The sequence below is a fragment of the Oenanthe melanoleuca genome, chromosome 5 (assembly GCF_029582105.1).
Source record: "Oenanthe melanoleuca isolate GR-GAL-2019-014 chromosome 5, OMel1.0, whole genome shotgun sequence".
Classification (NCBI taxonomy): Eukaryota; Metazoa; Chordata; class Aves; order Passeriformes; family Muscicapidae; genus Oenanthe; species Oenanthe melanoleuca.
In genome coordinates this window covers 21775783-21793862 of record NC_079339.1, presented here as the reverse complement: position 1 = coordinate 21793862, position 18080 = coordinate 21775783, and the positions used below count along the sequence as shown (strand labels likewise).

General features: G+C 37.5%; 1 protein-coding gene across 2 annotated transcripts in view; it reads right to left on the bottom strand.

The window, feature by feature from the left end:
- EXT2 (exostosin glycosyltransferase 2) overlaps positions 1-18080 on the bottom strand; it is a 73573-nt gene that overhangs the window by 7278 nt on the left and 48215 nt on the right. For both annotated transcript variants that reach the window (XM_056492793.1, XM_056492794.1), the window contains exons 11-14: positions 10537-10703; positions 3478-3621; positions 2835-2963; positions 1571-1653 (exon numbers count right to left, since the gene is read on the bottom strand). In XM_056492793.1, the coding sequence (XP_056348768.1) occupies positions 1571-1653; positions 2835-2963; positions 3478-3621; positions 10537-10703 (523 nt within the window). The remainder of the gene's footprint in view (positions 1-1570; positions 1654-2834; positions 2964-3477; positions 3622-10536; positions 10704-18080) is intronic.

Here is an 18080-nt window from a genome sequence, read left to right as displayed (position 1 = left end):
GACCTTTACCTAGCATCATAACGCACTTCAAGGCAAAGAGCACTTTTAAATCTTCTGTTTTTATAGCATTTGCCTTAATGAGAACCTAGTTCATAACTAAAACTCCCACGTGGTGTTGTAGTGCTATTACTTTGACCATAGGAAAGCTTAACTGGCTTTGGGTAGTCCATCCTGAAAGCCAGGTCAGAATTGCTAGATATGGGGAAAACTCTTGTGCTTCCCTTTCAGTCAACATTTAAAATCTACAAAACTTCCCACCCCTTTCTCAAGTATTTTCCTGCAGAGTAATTTTTACTATCTTAATGGGGTATGTTTTACTTCTGAGTTGCATACTCCCTTTTAAATCCAATCTTATTAAAGCCCATAGAACACTTTAAATTTTCTGAGTTCTGCAGAGAAAGACAGAAAAAAGCTCACTGTTGAAATGATAACTAATAAGAAAACCATGTTATAACTCCCCATGAAAATCTGAAATGGCCTATTTTAAATGCAGGTCAGATTTTTTTTTGGTTGGTCACATCTTACAATCATAGAATCATCAATGTTGGAAGAGACCTTTAAGATCATCAAATCCAACTGTCTGTTTCTTCTCGTGACTTCTTCCCTCTGCTTAACTACCCCATCCATTCTATGGTGGCAAATAATTTTTCCCCAAATTTGCAGGAGAGATGCAACAGCCTAAGAAGCCTAAAGTGAGATGCCTTTATCTGTCTCAGATCTCAGGTTAATTCCACCTAATAACTAGTATGTACATTTATCATCAGATAGCCCATTTCAATCATGGGTGTTGAACAGCTTTGCAAAATGAAGAAACTTTCTCTTATTTCACTCATTCAAAACCCAAGGCAGAGACAAGTCTAGTGCCTTGGTCAAGGCTGGAAAGCCCTTTAACTGTAAAACAGGGAATGCAAATCTCATAAACCTTCAGTATTTCACTCTAAGCATTCACTGCCTTTCCAAATGCATACTTCATTTCAAAACTAAATTTTCAGAAAAATGTAATAATGCTGCCATTGTGAAAAAATGGAACATGGAATTGTGCAGCAAGTGCCCTTCACTTCTCTCCAAGGATTGTGAAGCACATTCACAATCCCAGTTGTGAAGCACAAGGATTGTGAATGTGCTTCACAATTCTTGGAGAGAAGACAGTGTACAAATATAATTTCAAATGATTTTATTAATAACTTATATCCTTTCTGCTCTTTGGTAAGCTACCAATTGTCTGGTTTAAAAAAAAATACTTAGTACAGTGGATATTCTACAGCAAACAGAAATATGGTATTGCTGACAGTACAGCCAACCAAGAACCTGAACTTCATATATGTGTCCTATAATCTTTAGAGCAAAGCTGCTAAAAATTGTACCCCTCTAAAGTCCTTTTTTTGTAGTATTCTACTTTTCAGTGACACATCACCCATTGTAGGAATGACTTATGCTGATCAAATCCATGTAACATTTTTTCAAAATCAGTAGTTTATAAAAACACTTTTGATCCTAATTTAATGAGACACAGGATAAGATTTGAGGGATCAGAACAAGGCAATCAGAGAAATAAAGAATGGTCACTCACCTTTCCACCATGTGTGTCTGGTCCAGTGATAACCCATCAATTGCTGTGCATTCTGGACATTTGAACTTCTTTCGTGGGGTCACCTGCAGAAAGGCACGCCAGATATTATCAAATATCAACAGAAGGGACATTAATCTCCTTGCACAGAGAGCAGTGCAATACCTCTGCACATGCCTACAGTGTAAGCTGAGCTGCCTCAAAAAGAGGGGGTGTACAAAAAAAAAAAAGTCACTCTGCTCCTCCATTCAGCTCCATCTGGCCCGGCTGTCTGCAAAATTCACAGGGGCCCAATAAAAACGGCTCAGAGGGTTTTTTCCTTCTGTAACCGAAAAGAAGTGGCGATGACAAGCTCCTTAATTCCTGTTTAATGACTGTTTTCTCACTGCCAAGGTCCCTGTATAAACACCATTTGTTCTTGCAGCCATAACAGCGATGAAATATAGCTTCCCATACTTCACCGGAACGTTAATCCAACAGGCGCTCTTTCGCTCTCTCCAGTTAAGAGCTGACTGGCAAACCCTGCAAGACTCTCCGAATCGCACAGAGGTGCCAAATTGCTCTGCTGTGCCCTCATACAGCTCAAAAACTTTTTCAGCAAAAGCACATACTTTATCCTCTAAAGGCTTTTCTAGGAAATGCAGCCACCAGTCCCAGTAGATGCTGATGGACAGATGGGAGAACGGGCCCTGCTAATTGAAGTAATGCCTGGTGGCCTCTAAATCTCATTCCAAGTTGACACGCTTTGAAATGAATGTACGGAGTGAATGTCTAAACCTGAAAACGTGTCGAAACATGTCAGGAAATTAATTCAGGGATAAAAAGTTCATTTAAAGCTGATCTTGCAATTAATGTTCTTGCAATTAACATTCCTATAAATCAGCTGTTGTCAGGCCATGATAGAGTGAGCTGTGGACAGTTGGCAATTTCTTTCCTCTAGCGATCTCAAATAGTTAAAATATATGTATGTGGGCATTTACATATACACACACACAAGTACAGCTGTCACTTAAATTATCTTTTTTATAGCTCATCTAGATGGTTAAAATAGCCACCAGAAACAACTGGTAAAAAACAATTTTCTCTTCTCAGTTAATATAAAAATTTTATTAGGAGGGCTTTCCTATCATGGAAGGAGACCAAGATACCATACTGGAAAATGACAGAAAAAGGAGGATTAAGTAACATATTGAAGCCTACTGAATAAATTTAAGTATGTATCTCATGTTTTTTGATTTTGTAAACATAAACAGCAGAAAAGCCCCACCTTAATGACTGATTTGCCAGTGACATTTGCTACTAGAAAATTCATGGCAATATCTTCACAATTCATATGAGCATCCACCCAATTCTTGATGTCTCCAGGCATTTTATAGGTGTAAAGGTAGTTGAAATACTGCAGAGAAGAGAGAGAGAGAAAGAAGATAATTTTAAATATAGATACAGTAACTGCAACACTAAATATTTCAGTCATGGAATGGCAGGCAGCTAAGTGATAGTGCCTTCAGACAAGAACTACTTCAGCAGATAGAAAATAATTTTTGGTTGCTAAACTGCATAATTATTCCTTTCCTGACCACCACACAAATTTTGTTAAAATTGGTTTTCTTTTTTGAACCTGCCAGCTACAAAGCTACATTCCCTGCAAAATTTGCTATGTACTTTCCAGAAGGAAAAAACTAGAAGGAGTTTTGTAAGTTCATAAAAGTAAGCAATGATTTTATTTCATTGGCAGAGGCAAATCAGTGGTTTTCAAAGTAACTGAAAGAGGTCTAGGAAAAGTTTGCAATCAGTTCTCCAACTGCTCTAAAGAACATAATCATAGCACCACAAAAAGTCACGGAGCAATGACATAGAGATCTTTTTTAAGGTACACATTGTACATTAGTACAGTGCAAGTTGTACATTACCTTGTGATAAAAGGCTGCCCCAGTGAGCACCATTGAGACTTCATTGGTCCATTCTGATTCATATTTCCATTTGTTCATCTCATGGTCCCAAAGATGCAGGCGGCCTGGATATCCAACCAACCTGTCAGGGAACTCACGCCAGACCTGAGGAGAAAAAAAAAACATGACATGCTGTTAACCAGGCCTGCACAGAAAGCAAATGCAACACATCTGCTTTGGAAGATTAGAGTTTCAGTGGGGCAAAGATCACTGAAATTCTTCTAAGTCCACATTCTTGGAACAAAAATTGTCAGGAAGAAGTACAAAAAAGAACAAGCTTGCTGTGGAAGGACCCTAGAACTCAGAGAAGCCATGTCTCAGAGCTAAAGGCTACTTATGGAATACTAAAATAATTGTTATGGAGAAACACAAATAATTTTCAAAAATATTTTAACTCTAACTAAACACAAGCATGATTAAAATGAAACTTTTGATGTCAGTAGATATGACTACAACTTAACTACTTTCACAGCTGGCTTTGGATCTAACCAACCCGCTTCCTTTGTCAGGAACTGGCTTAAATTTTAATATTTCTGGTATTCTTTAGTGGGTGCTTGGCTACATGGAAGGCTGCTTTGCCCTTGACTTGTTCCAGACAGCTGGATACAATCAAGATACCATCCTTGTCACTCCATACATTATTTTATAGCTGACTCCAGGATCAAATACAGTAGACAAGAACAAGGAGAAGGACAGCATTAACACAACCCCAGTTCTCCACACTGCTGGCCACATTAAATAATGGACAATTTTTGCATCAGAGGAAAAAGGAGAAAGAATTATAATTATTTAGAGGGGTCTGAATGCTATTTGTTTGCTTGATACAGTTTGTCTGCATTATTTGCAGACAAATTATTCAAAATTTGTTCCTTAATCCAAATAACTGCTAGGTCTACTGGAAGAACAGACTCTAATGAGTCTAAGAAACAGTTAGGTTACAAGAGTTTCTGGTTTAGGTTGGTAATGTATAAACAAACAGATGCATACATAACAAAATTTTTGTATGCAAGATCAACAACAAGAAGAAAGAACCTCAAAAATTCCCAAGGATCCCTTCACAATCTCTTTGTCTGTACAAAAGACAAGGGAACCCTACAGCCAAATGTACACCACCATCCAGCAAATGTCACTCTATCAGCAGTACACTTTGGGCACTTTTTATGTGTCAGTGCATTTTAGTTGGGAGGCCTGGACTATAAGGACTCTATGCAAGTATTTTGTCAAAGTAAATATGATAAAACAATCAGCTCTAAGTTACTGCTTCTGCATCTACATTTCTGTGATTTTACATTACTGTATACCTTTTCATCTATACATCTCAACACATTTTATTGCTGTCAGTTAATACAGCTTTAGAATCCCATGATGAGAGCAGTTATTATTTCAAATGTCCAGATGAGGAAACCTGCCAAAAATCATACAGGAAACAAGAATGGGAACCAGATCTTCTGACTCCTTGCCTTCTATTTTATCCAGAAATCAATCTTTCTAGACAGTTCTAGGGCATAAGTACTGGGATAGTATTTAGATATGACAACGCTCCGACACAGAGGGCTCTTGAAAGCAGAAATAACTTGGAACTGAAGGAAGAGAATTCATAGGACACTTACAACTTGGTGCCACAAGCTAATTAAAACAATACACACTTCTGGCAGGCAAGCCACTGAAGGCTTGAGATATCTATTTTGACACGATGTAGAAAACTTCAATAAAGAACACAAAACTAAATGTATGACACTCAAAAATTTATTCCTATTGAGTCCTCTCCAGGACTCAAAAAAATTAATGATTTAGTTTTAAACCTGAATATTAAAATGTCTATCTCTCAGCTGTTGGAAGGCACCACCACATAAGCTACTGAGGCTCAATAAAGGATTTGACAGAACACTACAGATCTGCACCGTACTGGGCTAAGAATTCTTGTAGAGGAAATGGCACGCATATTAACAGCAGCTGAAAGAAAGATTAAAGTCAGCTACTGCTTCCCATGGGACTGCAGTCCCTTCTCAACACAGAACCCTGGATTCATATCCCTTCTAGTTTTTGCCCTTGGTGTCATCTTCAAGAGTCCAAATGACATAAAATAAAAGCTAACTATAATGCACATTGCTCATACAGATTTCCTTGTGTCACTCTAAATATCAACCCTACCCTGTAAAAAAATTTGCTGGCCTCTGAAAATTGTCAGTTTGATGCATCTAGAAAGTATCTTTGGTATTTTGAACAAAGATTCCCTTTAAAAGCAATGCTTTCGAAGTCACTGGAAAAGCTTGGGTTTTTCATTATGTTCGCTACTAGCTCATTCAATGGTAATTCTGGAAAGACTTCCACTGGCTCCATCCAGCTCATTGCCCAAATCCATACATATGCTTTGTGCCAAAATTAAAATATACAGCTACTGCTTATAAGGAAGCTTTCAGAATAAAAATAGTGGTAATGATTCTAATACTACACTCTATTTTGTACTACTGTCCGTTTGATGGCTGCCTATAATTTATTAGTCTGTTATGAATACATTTCATTTTAGCCAGTGATCTTATTAGCTTTCTCAGACTAAGAAGGATGGCCTGACTTTATACTGCTAAGGGACACATCCAAGGAAAAATAGGTTGCCAAGTGAAGGGGAGGTATGCATCTTTGCAGACAAGTCATTCCAAAGACTCTGCTAGTCAACCCTGAAGATAAATATTTTTGGATGAAGCATCTCCCAGATGAAATGTCAAATAGAAGTTCTGACTTAGTAGTTTTACTAAAAGTCTTGTAAGAAAAACCAAAATGAAATGATAGTAATTTTGTTTCCAAGTGGAGTTCCCAAATGACATAAGCAGCATAGCGAAAACACCCTCCAGCCTCATGTCTCCAGAGCTTTTTCTGCCTCACAGCCTCAACTATTCTGTGCAATTTGCTGTGCCATCAGAACAGCAAACTCTCCACGTAGCCAGAAGGACAGGGAATTTCCTTCTATAAAACATTCTCAAACATTTATGCATTAAATTCAGTAGAATATATTGAGTCACATGTAATTTCAGCAATTTAATGAACAGAAAAATAGTCAGCATTTCTAAAGTTGCCATGACAACATTTTAAGAATGAAACACTGACTGCTCTCTATAAATGAAAACAAACTCAGCCCATCAGTACTCCTTCTGCCTTCCAGAGACCCATCCACTCTTAATTCTTCCCTAATCCTCAAAGGAATGGCCTGTGCTCTTACTAAAAAAAAAAATAATAATAAAAAAGCAAAATGTAAACACAGAGTCCATTAAAAGACGCATGATATTTTGCACATACACATTTTGTAAAATATCACCAATTTGAAGAAGAGCTTTGAATGTGGACAGCAGTGAATAATTATTTTGTTAATCAGTGTTATAGTACTTGTCCTGCTAAGGAATGCTGAAAACAAAACGTTTAAAGTTAAAATGAGCAATGAAGAATTTCAAACTTCATGAAAATTTCAGCCTAGTAAAATATGCAATTCAACAGAATAGATTTTTTTAAAGAATGCCTGAGATGAAGCACTGAAAAACAATTCTGAGATAGAATAAGATCATCTACCAAGAGAAGTCCAAAAGTTTTCAACAGAAAAAATGCAAACTTAGCAATGCACCAAACTGTACATTTTATGAACAAAAAACATAGGCTCAGAACAATAATCTCCATTTAGACTATTTCTATTATTGCTCTAATAGAAATATTTTGCCTCTGTAAGGACAAAATGCTGCATAACTAGGTGATAAGAAATTACTTAATGCTAAGACATCTGCCTCGAGGCCAGCTGAGACACAGAGGTGGGAATGCTACAATGTTTGATTTCAGTCTTGTATCCAAACACCAAACACTTCAGAGGTGGCCAGTGGTTCTGCTTTAATTTTTTAAGATTATGATAATCTAAATACTTCTATTCTTCTATTTCTTTGGTCTTTCTGATACTCTCTCTGTGAACAAAAACATTCAGTAAGTGGGGAAAAAAAATTATCTAGACATAATAGTTTTTTTCCAGTGTCCCAAGTCATGTAGCTTAACAGAACTATTTTTTTCAAAGTCAGAATGTCACGAGTATTCTTCTGCTACCTTAACACAGCAGCACACAGGGACTATTTTTCTGCTTGCTCCAATAGATTTATGCAAGGTCATAAATCACTATACCATAATAGTTCACTTTTAACAAGTAAAAAATGTCTGACACTTTGAGTGTTACTATAATTTTTTATGGCTGAAAGTGTACAGAGATCAAAGTTTTCTGGGTTTTTTTTAGGCTTGCTCTATACAGTCAGACAAGTGTGTGACAGAGGGGGTTTTGCCACACGTTTAAATGCAAAGTCTCAAGGATGTCACGAGAGAAAAGAAAATTACTGAATGTCACGTTTCCAGCCCTTCATATGACCAAAGCAGAAGCAGATCTACTTTTAAAAGAAAACTTTCTAGTAACCTTATATGCTGCTACTGTTCCCTCTGGAGTCCCCTGCAAATGAGTCAAGAGTTTGAGAGATACTTTTCTGGTAACACACGTAAACAGATAAATAAATTATCACAGGCTGAGGACAATTTAAACATCTGGGAGCCAGCTCAGGCCTGTCAAGCAAGTCACAGACACTCAAGGACAGGAAAGATCAATCTTCAGCCCCTGATTTCTGTGCCAGAGAGTAGGAGTTACATCACCCATCCCCTACACGGGGAAAACTGTGTATTTCTAGAATAAATTGCTCTGCTTCTGTATTCAAAGGCATTTCTATTCATTTAATTTACTGAGGGGGTAGGGGTGGTGAAGCCAAACTCAAAATATAAGGTTTCAAATTACTCGTAGGTTTTTCTCAACTATCTTCTCAATATGGAACTTTAATTTTCCATCAATGTTACTGCGCAGTAAACTAACTTCCCAGAATCAAAAAGGAATAGGATTTATAATAAAATGCAAAAAACTGCAAAAGAAATAGTTTCCAGTCTGCCAAACTAAACAACCTCATGTCCAAGCTGTTACATTGACACACAGAATGTAAGGACTGTTACTCAGATAGTCCCTGCAACATAGCCATAAGGCCAAGAAATGAGCCAGCACAGCCAAACTGCTAGACCTGTTGGACTTAATCCTAGGAGATGAACAGTTGCAGGTCCCAATTATCCCCTATTTGCACTGATTACAGGGGAATTCACATCAAATTTTCTTTGCCTTATTTTTGTTTTCCATGAGGATAACACCTTTCCGTGACTAGACTCAATATATGTGATGTTACAGATATTGTCCATTGAGGGTGTCAAAATTAACAGCTCAGACACACAAAAAACAAGGTTCTGCTTTGCAAGACTTCCAGCTGACACAGCTGGAACTCAGCTGCATTTTGAATCTTTACTTCAAAGCCTTTCAAGCCTGCTCTGCCATTAGCAAAACTACTTACACAGTCACTTAGGTGACTTTAGTAAGTCACTCCTTATTCTTAGTCACTTTATTTGAGACAGCTTTATGAAAATCAAAATCAAGCTGCAAATGGGGCAAGGATTTACGCAGCATGCACATTATCACACTGTGGATCTGCTGTCTTTCATCCCATCAGATCACACTCAAAATTCGTAGTTATAAGCACCAACACAGGCAAAAGTAAGTCAGCTTGCAGAACTGCCAGCACTTGATGGCTCTGCTGCTGCAGTACTGTGCTTAAAACACTCTGCGTAGACAACAAAGTATAGAGAAGGTCTGTGTAGCCAAAATCCCCTTCCTTCAGTTGTCTTCTCTTCCCTCCATCTTTCACACCTCATGTATTAACCCACTACTCCTAACCTGGCAAGAGAAGTATTTCCTTTCTGGAGACACACATGATAGATGAAACCTCTGTCTCCACTACTTAACATCTTTGTTATTACTTCAGCATACCTACATCATCACAAGACATTTCTGGAGTCCAAAAGCTTGTTTCTTGCTAACAGTCTCTTTTACTCAAGAGGGAGAAAGAACAGTATTTTACCACACATGTACATATGTTAAAGAAATACTTCCAACATATTTTTTAAAAATATCATCTTGTATTAACTGCACTTGAGATTGCTAAAAATTGGACAACTATCACATTTCACTAGCTTTCTCCACCTTAGAGAAGCAGTTTTCATAATTTCATTCAACTTAGGTAACAGCTTCATGTACTATTCCTCACACAGGAAGCACAGTGTTGTTTTGCTGTTGATAATGCATGTACAGGTGTGACAAAATAATTCAAAGCTTTCTTAAAATATGGTATTAAATTTTTTAATGTTTCTGATTTGTTTACATATGCAGCACCTTTGTCTTAAATACACACATAAACCAGTAATGTTAGATTATGGACTGTGTCATACACTCAAATACAAATGGAAGACAAAAAATACCTAATTCAAAACATAATTTTGGAAGGAAGACAACAATGTTGCTTCAAGTGTACTTCTAACAAACAATTCAAGTACCTATGAAGACTGTCACCTCTTTGTACTGCTATGGGTAACTGATTTGGACATGTTTTCTTTCTGTCCATTCCCTCATCACAACAGCAGCTGTTGAAGCTTTGCCATTTCAAGCACATGATCCATGTGTCCCCTCCTTGAAATTCTTCGGTTCTTCTTTTCACTGCTCTCCACCTTACTTTGGCATGTCCTCAAGAGGGCTCCTCTGTTCCCAACACTTAATCTCTGAAACTTGTCTTGTCCATCAAGACATGTTCACTTGGCTAGCATTTCTGATTTATCTGAAGCTGTTAAGAAGAATGCAGTTCAGTCTTCAGACTGTTTCCACTGCACTATTTCCACTACAACTTTTTCTGTAGTCTCTTGGCACTCCTGTGCCAGTTACTGAAAACCTCTTAGCTGGCAGGTTTTTCAATAAAGTAATGACTATCTGTAAAATAATTTCAGTCAGCATTGAACTGTTACGGTAAAGAGAGATGCAACAATCTGAATCAACAGACTGTGCAGTGCTTCCTCCAGTTTATATACACTTTATACACAAAAATGTGGAAGTGGACAGCCTAAGAGACAGGGAAAAACCAATTCTCTTACCTCATAGCCAAACTGGAGTTCATCTGAGGTTAGCATAATGATATCATCATCAATAGCCAACACTGCTTCTGTTTCAATCTCATCATAAGGGAAGAAGCGGTTGCTAAGTTTGTTTTCTGCAGTCCTAACAACTTTCAGGGGAACACGAATCTTTGGCCAGAGGGAATCTAGAGAGAAAAATTAAAAGAAATAGAATTCAATGTCATACTTTTCTTCTGAGTCTGCATATCCATCTTAGCTGCTCTTTAGTCTTTTCTTCTTCTCATCTAAACAAACACTTCTTCATGGTGAATTTACAGCAGTTTCAGTTTAACAAACACAAGAGCATATGAAGGCAAGAGACAGAAGTTCAGCTACATTTCCCTCTGTATTTCTCAACAAAGAGCTTCATGGGCAGCTACACAGAGGATAACTTGCCCAAAACAGCAACTTGCAACAATCACAGAGCCAATATGTATTGGTTTAGAACACACAGCATGAAAAGATACTTCACTCAATTGCAACTAAAATAATTTGAAGCAGCAGTATACATACAATCACTGACTGCAAGTCTAGGGGTCATAAAAAATTTGACTTAGAATGTTAGTTCTATCAAGGGCTGAGAAAAATAAATTTTATTATAACAATTAAATGTTTAGTGCTATTGACTATTGCTACGGAATACATTCTGTGTCTCAGCAATTTCTTTCATCTTCAAAGTCCTAAGTCACAGAGGACAAGACAATTTAAGACTAGATAAATACAAATGGATTCTAACTTGTGCCCTATAGCATTCTTCCAAGTAGAATAGAGCACTGGAGTACACAAACATTAAAATTCACAAGTCAAATGAGGATTTAAACAGCAAGAAAACCCCAAAAGACACAAAACTGGATCCAATTCACTCCACAAAGGGATTAATTTCCTTTTATTCCCATATGTTTAACACGCAGCACTTTAAGTGTTAACAGATTCTGCATGCATTCAAAAATTTTCAAAACCCTACTCTATTCCTACAAAAGAATAACTGTAGGTGTAAGTATAGAGCACCAAAGTAAAGGAAATGGAAGTAAGGGCTGAATAGCAAACATTCATTCTATACACATATAACCATGTAAAGTTTCTAGCAAAAAGGTTAACAGTAGTCATTATTACAATATGATGCATCCCAAAAGCAACTATTCATGAAAAAGTATTTTAAATAAAAGCAAGAGAGACATAGGCAAACTGGAGAGAGTTCAGCAAAGAGCCATGAAGGTAATGATGGAACTGGAGCATCTCCCCTACAAGGAAAGGCTGAGAGTGCTGTGGCTATTTAGCCTAGAGAAGGCTCAAGGAAGGTCCCACCAGTATGTACAAATACCTGAAGGGAAGGTGCAAAGAAGATAGAACTAGGCTCCTTTCACTGGTGGCCAGTGAAGGGACCAGAAGCAATGGCACAAACTGAAACACTGGAGCTTCCCTCTGAACATCAGGAGAGACTGTTTCAGAGTGAGTGTGACTGAGCACTAACACAGTTTGCCCAATGAGGTAGTCAAATCTCTATTCTTGAAGATATTGACAGCTATCTGGAGATGGTTCTGTGCACCCTACTTGAGATGTTCCTGCTTGAGAGGGGCATTGGACAGCTGATCTCCAGAAGTCCCTTCCAAGCTCAGCCATTCTCTGATTCTGTGGTAAGTGCAGTCTAGAGGAACTGATACTCGGCCTGGAGCCACTGGAATTTCCATGTCTGAAATACATATTCATTTGAAGTGCACTTTGCAAGTGACACAAAGCCTGGAGACATGAAAAACAGTGAGGACAATAAAGTCATACAAAGTTTACTTAGGTCTATATGATTGGACTGCTTAGTAAACTAGGTGCATTTGAACAAAAAACACACTGACACATCTGAAGCAAAGTTAAACACCAGGACCAAGGCAAATTTTCCCCTAAAAGCAGCTTCTGAAAAAGATTAAAGGGACAGAGTGGACATTAGTTCTCAGCATGCTGCTATGGCAGAATGGATTCATCTAATTTTTGTAGATATAGATGGGTATGTAATAGGAAGTGGGGGCAGAAGGCAGGGCAATTTTACCTATAAGCAAACACAAATAGAAAGATACTAAAATACTGTTTAATTCTGGTGTTTTTATTTTTCAAACCATGTTAAAGCACTGAAAATGGTGCAAAAAGAATTACATGAGTTATCTGAGGACAGGAGAAAATGCCTTTTGGTAGAACATGTAGATCAATCAGTTTAGTTTACTAAAAGAAGGAACAAAAAGTAGATTTGATTAACATGTACAAGCATCTACACAAGAAGAAAAATTACATGTATCTTCAACAAACTGGAGAAAGACATAACAAAAAACAATGACTGGAATCTAAAGCCAGGCAAATTCAAAGCATAAATAAGGCAGACATTTTTAATAGTAACAGTGGTTAACCTCTGGCAAAAGTTAAAAAGTACAGCAGTTGGTTCTGTACATCTTGTCTTTCAACAAGACTGGGTATTACTACAGAAGATATAGTCAGGTTGGAAGCCACTGGACTGAAAAAAAAGGCAATGTGGTGACTCATTCACAGGTCAACTCAGATGGTCTTACATCACCTTCTGCCTCAAATGTCATGAACAGTAAGATGATTGTAATCAGCATAAGAATAGGAAGTTTGAATAAAGAAGAAATTCAGAAAAGAGCATAAGGAAATAACATCCTTGTTTCTGTGCTTTGAGAATGAAAAGTAGAAGCTGAAATAGGGACATAATAAGGACAAAAATAAGAGAAGTCCTAACCTGAGAAAATGGTTTTAGTTTTGAAACAACAACAAATGATCATATTCTGGAATTGTTCTCAGCAGAAGGATCTGAAGAATGCTGGCTGACAGCAATATCAAAAATAATGGGATACAATTAGGTGCACACACTTCCAATTCCATTATAACCTTGAATCAGATCTGCCTCCATGACAGTTTTGCACTCTTTCCACCATCAGTCTGTTGCACTAGGAAGACAGTACCAAAGAAAGAAGAAAAGCTGCTTCATTCCCACATGTACAAGTAAAATTTGCTCTCAGGAAGAAGTGTCCAAGTCCTCATTGCCACTGGGCCTCTCAGACTTAACAGCTCATACAACACTCAAAAAACCCACAAATCTGCACACTGCTAAAAGACACCAGAGTCCAAACACTACTTCACTCAGGAAAACAAAGTAATATTTCCAAACCACAGCAAGACTTCAAAAGTCAGTTTTTCTTGGAGCTGTATTTTAGAAAAAAGGACTGGCATGCATGGGTGGCCAAAAAAAAAAAAAAAAAAAAAAAAAAGAAACACAGAGCGATATTTACTGGCAAAATTTGTATTCAGTTTCCTACCCCAAGTTTTTTCCTGTAAGGTCGAAATGTGTCTGTAAAATCTACTTCTATCTGTGTGATCTTGTAGACTATGGCCTATATTTGACATCTATGCATGTTCTTGTCCTGTTTTACTCACCTCTTGTCCATCTAGTAGAAGGCATAAGGCATTAGCCCTGGCACACTGGAGTGGCTTGTGATATTGACCAGTAGTCAGCTGGAAGGATTCAGTCCCATTACTGATGCATCCCAGTGGAAGTCATGGTCAGCCACCAGCTGGGGAGATACAGCAAGCTCCTTGGGGCCACCACAAAAATGGAGCAATGATTCCAAATATAGCATTATGAGCTCATTTTATTCTCAGCATTGTAAGGTCTTTAAAAGCCCTACATGAATCAGAATCTGAAATGATTATTCCAGTAGGAGACCATTGAAACTCCAAAATTTTCACCTTACTAGTCATTGTAACCTTATGAGGCAGTAACATTGAATGCCTGGATGTTTATTGCAGATTAGTACTATTGATTTCACCCACTGCTTTCTTACTGGTTTACCATACAATGTGCAAGTATCATTTTATAAAAGATAACAGTTGCAAGTACCTCACAAAGACAGATGTCATTGCCTCATAAAGACTACAGACTGTGTAATGTTTGCAAGCTTCTTAAAGACCTCTGGATAATTGCCTATAAATTATGCAAATGTAACCCCAGGACTGGCACAAAATAATTTTAAACAGCCTGATAGATTCCAAAAATACTGTTACAAGTGTTTCAGTTGCAAGCAGAATTGCCATTGATATGCATGCATTTGCAAATTTGTATCTATATTTAGCCTCAAAGTTTACATTTGATACATGTTAAGCACTCTTTTATTCAGCCTTTTCTTGTTTTAGTGTCTACTACATGTTGAAAAAATGATAACCAAACTGCAACAAAATGCAGAAATATATTGAAACATAGATTGAAACTGAAAATTCACTAGGATCGAAACATAATAATTCAGAAAAACAAGCCTGCATTTAAGCAATAAACTTCCAGCTCTTCTGAAAAATCAACTATTTGATAGCTTACTAACAGATGTGCCACTTGCATAAAAAATGGTTATAGAAGAAAAAGTAATGAAAAGTGTATGAAAAATGAAGATGTAATCTAATTATAATCAGCACGCATCTCAGATGTCAGCAAATCCTCTTAAATCCACATGATTTACTAAGGTCTTGGAAAGTCTCTCAAAATGACCAGTTCTCAACAACTGGGTTACTGTCAAATATTTGTGCTTTGAGAAACATAATATAAAGTTTCTGAATTTAGCCCCAGATTAATGAAAAGAAAATATAAGCATTTTGGAGAAACTTTGAATAAGACATTAGGGTAACCAGTTACTCTGCAGCATGCAAAATGTCAAGATTACTTGCTGCCTAGAGGCTGACTTGATACTGGAGGTTGCTGCCCCTACACAGATGGAAGCACATGGGAGATGTTATGACACAATGACACCAGGCTAACAACTGGCAAGCTGGGCAAAATTGACTATCATAAAGGACAGCAGGCTCCAGTGAGAGATCCAAGTATTAGAAATTAGCTCTGCTACAGAGCTAATTTCCAAAATTTATATATAAGACAAGTGTCAACTTCAGAAGTTAAGGTTTTGGAATCCATGAGGAAGGTTAAAATTGTCTATATTTAAAGGACCACAAAAGAAAAGTACTTGTATTTAAAGAGCAATCAGAAACAGGGTGTGCCATTTCTGTAATATCAGACTTTGCATTTTCAGATACTGCTTGGAAAGTTCTGAGAAACCTCAGCACTAGCAAAACCTATATGGAGGAAATTCTCAGTTTACTAGACTTTGTTATAACCAAGGTAAAAGCACAGGCTTTATTCTTACAATAAGACAGACCGACAGAGTATGACAAACACAAAAGAAACTTAAGAATCTTACATCATGGCACGAGATCCTTTAAGCATACAAAAGTAAAAATGCATGTTTGGACTGGGGACTACTCTTACTTTTTAAAAAATCAGTGAGGACTCTGTGATGCAGCAGAAAATAGAAGCAAATTCTGGAAATAAAGCTCTCTGAAGTAAATACAAGTCTATCTATATAAAGATTCTGAAGAGAATGACAGGCACTTCCTATTGGGTGTCATATTGAAATAATCATGAGAGAAGAGTGAATAACACTTATACTTGCTCTCTGGTAATGGCTCAGGTCATGATTGGCATTATGTGCTATTTAGGACTACTGATGCACTGATTGCTGGAGAAGCCCATAGAAAAGAGTGTGTGGTCCTCTAAACACAAAATCAGTAGTTTCCCAGCTTTGCCCAAAGCAGCTCCCTCTTCTAATGGGCTTACAGACCCTAACAATCTCATACATACATGGCTGTGTTTCTGGCCAGCCCACAATTCCACCATTAAGTCCTACAAGTCCACATCTCACAGCAAAATTTCCAAGCATGATTTCAAGATTATTAAAACTGTAGGATAAAAAGGTGCTATAGTTATATTCCCAGTTAAAACACTCACATATAAAAGAGCAGCAAAAAATCCCATCCTCTACTGATATGTTTCTCAGCTACAGCTGCCAGTGAATTATAAGACATGTAAATAAGAGAAGGGAGGACAGTCATTAGAAAGAGGCAATTTCATCAGAACCTAAAGGAATACCCTCTCACACAAAAAACCTCTCTCATTTTCCACACCTCCCTAGGCTTGTGATCAGATGTTTGTAATGAAAATGTAACCAACATAAGCTTGTTTAAACACACTGTTTATATATAAAAATGATTTCTTAGTCTGAAATCCAGCCCTGTTTCTCAGTACTGAATGAACTGTTACATCATACATGAAAGGGGATCATTAAAAATAATAGAGCACAATATTTCCATGGAATGCATTATTTCTTTTCAAAGAGAAATGGCACTGTGTCATGGTTTGGGAATGGTACTCCCCAGTGAGTGCCCCCACCAAGACTCTCCAAACCACACGCCTCTCTCGCTCTCTCACTCTTTGCCTTCCCCCTTCCTGCTGCAGGAGGATGGAGAGGAAGAGAATTGAAGGAAAAAAAGGCAAACATCACAAGATGAGGTGAAAACAACTTACTGGAAACATCAATGAGATAAAATGAACAGTAATACTGTGCTTACAGTAGCAACAGTATTAACAACAGGGTACAAGAAAAAAAGAATATTCACATGGAAAAAAAACCCAAGGACAGACAATGCCAGACAGCTCCTTCCACCAAGTTTTCTCAACCAGGAGGAAGCCCTTCTCCTGGAAAGAGATTCCTTGCCCCCCAAAATGAGTAAGGTAGTACAGAATAGTGAGGTGGTACAGACTGCAAAAATTAACCCTGTCCTGACTGGAACTAGGGCACACCATCATGTTGTTAAATTCCCTGTATCCTTGCTTCTGAAAAACTAAAAAGTTAATAAATCTGAAGAAGTCCTTTTGCAGCACAGACATTATTGTTGATCTTGTCAGCAGACAGAACTGTTATTTACAAAGGATATTACTTGCTCTACATGCTAATCATCCATTCCTAGTTTCAACACTCAGCCTAGGAACACGAGAATCAGCACAGTGGCTGTGCAGAGCTAAGCAATATTCTTGAGACACCACTTCTAAGAAGTATCAAGTTCAAAAAATAGCAGGTGATACTTGAATGCATATGGTTTGTTGCATTTGCAGTGGAAGCAGCAGGTAAAGATAATTTGCAATGGAAGCAGCAGGTAAGGATAATGAGAAGCTGGAAATACAGCATACACTCTTGATGGCAAGAGTTGAATGCCTGTCAGTATCAAAACCAACATGACAAATTTTTAAAAATCCACTTATTGTCTAAAATCACAGCTTTTTGATGACTCATACAAAGACATTTGTACAAACATTCTTTTTCTGCTTTACTGCCTCAATAACAACAGCTAAGAATATTTTATGACTAGTGATAACCTGAGTCCAGAACATTAATTCATATAAAGCTCTGACTTCCCAAAACTTCTATGGAGCCCATTTGCAAATACAAAAAGGAAAAACCTTTCCAGAAGTTGAGCAAGATAGACAAAGACTGATAAAAAACTGACAGAAAACATCTCTAAATATGCTCTGTTTTACCTGCAGTTGCACAGAATCCCATACAGCATACTCAATTCTCATACCTGAACTTTTGTACAAGCTCTCATCTGATGCTTATTCTAGCTGTAGTTTGAATGAATGCAACTATTTG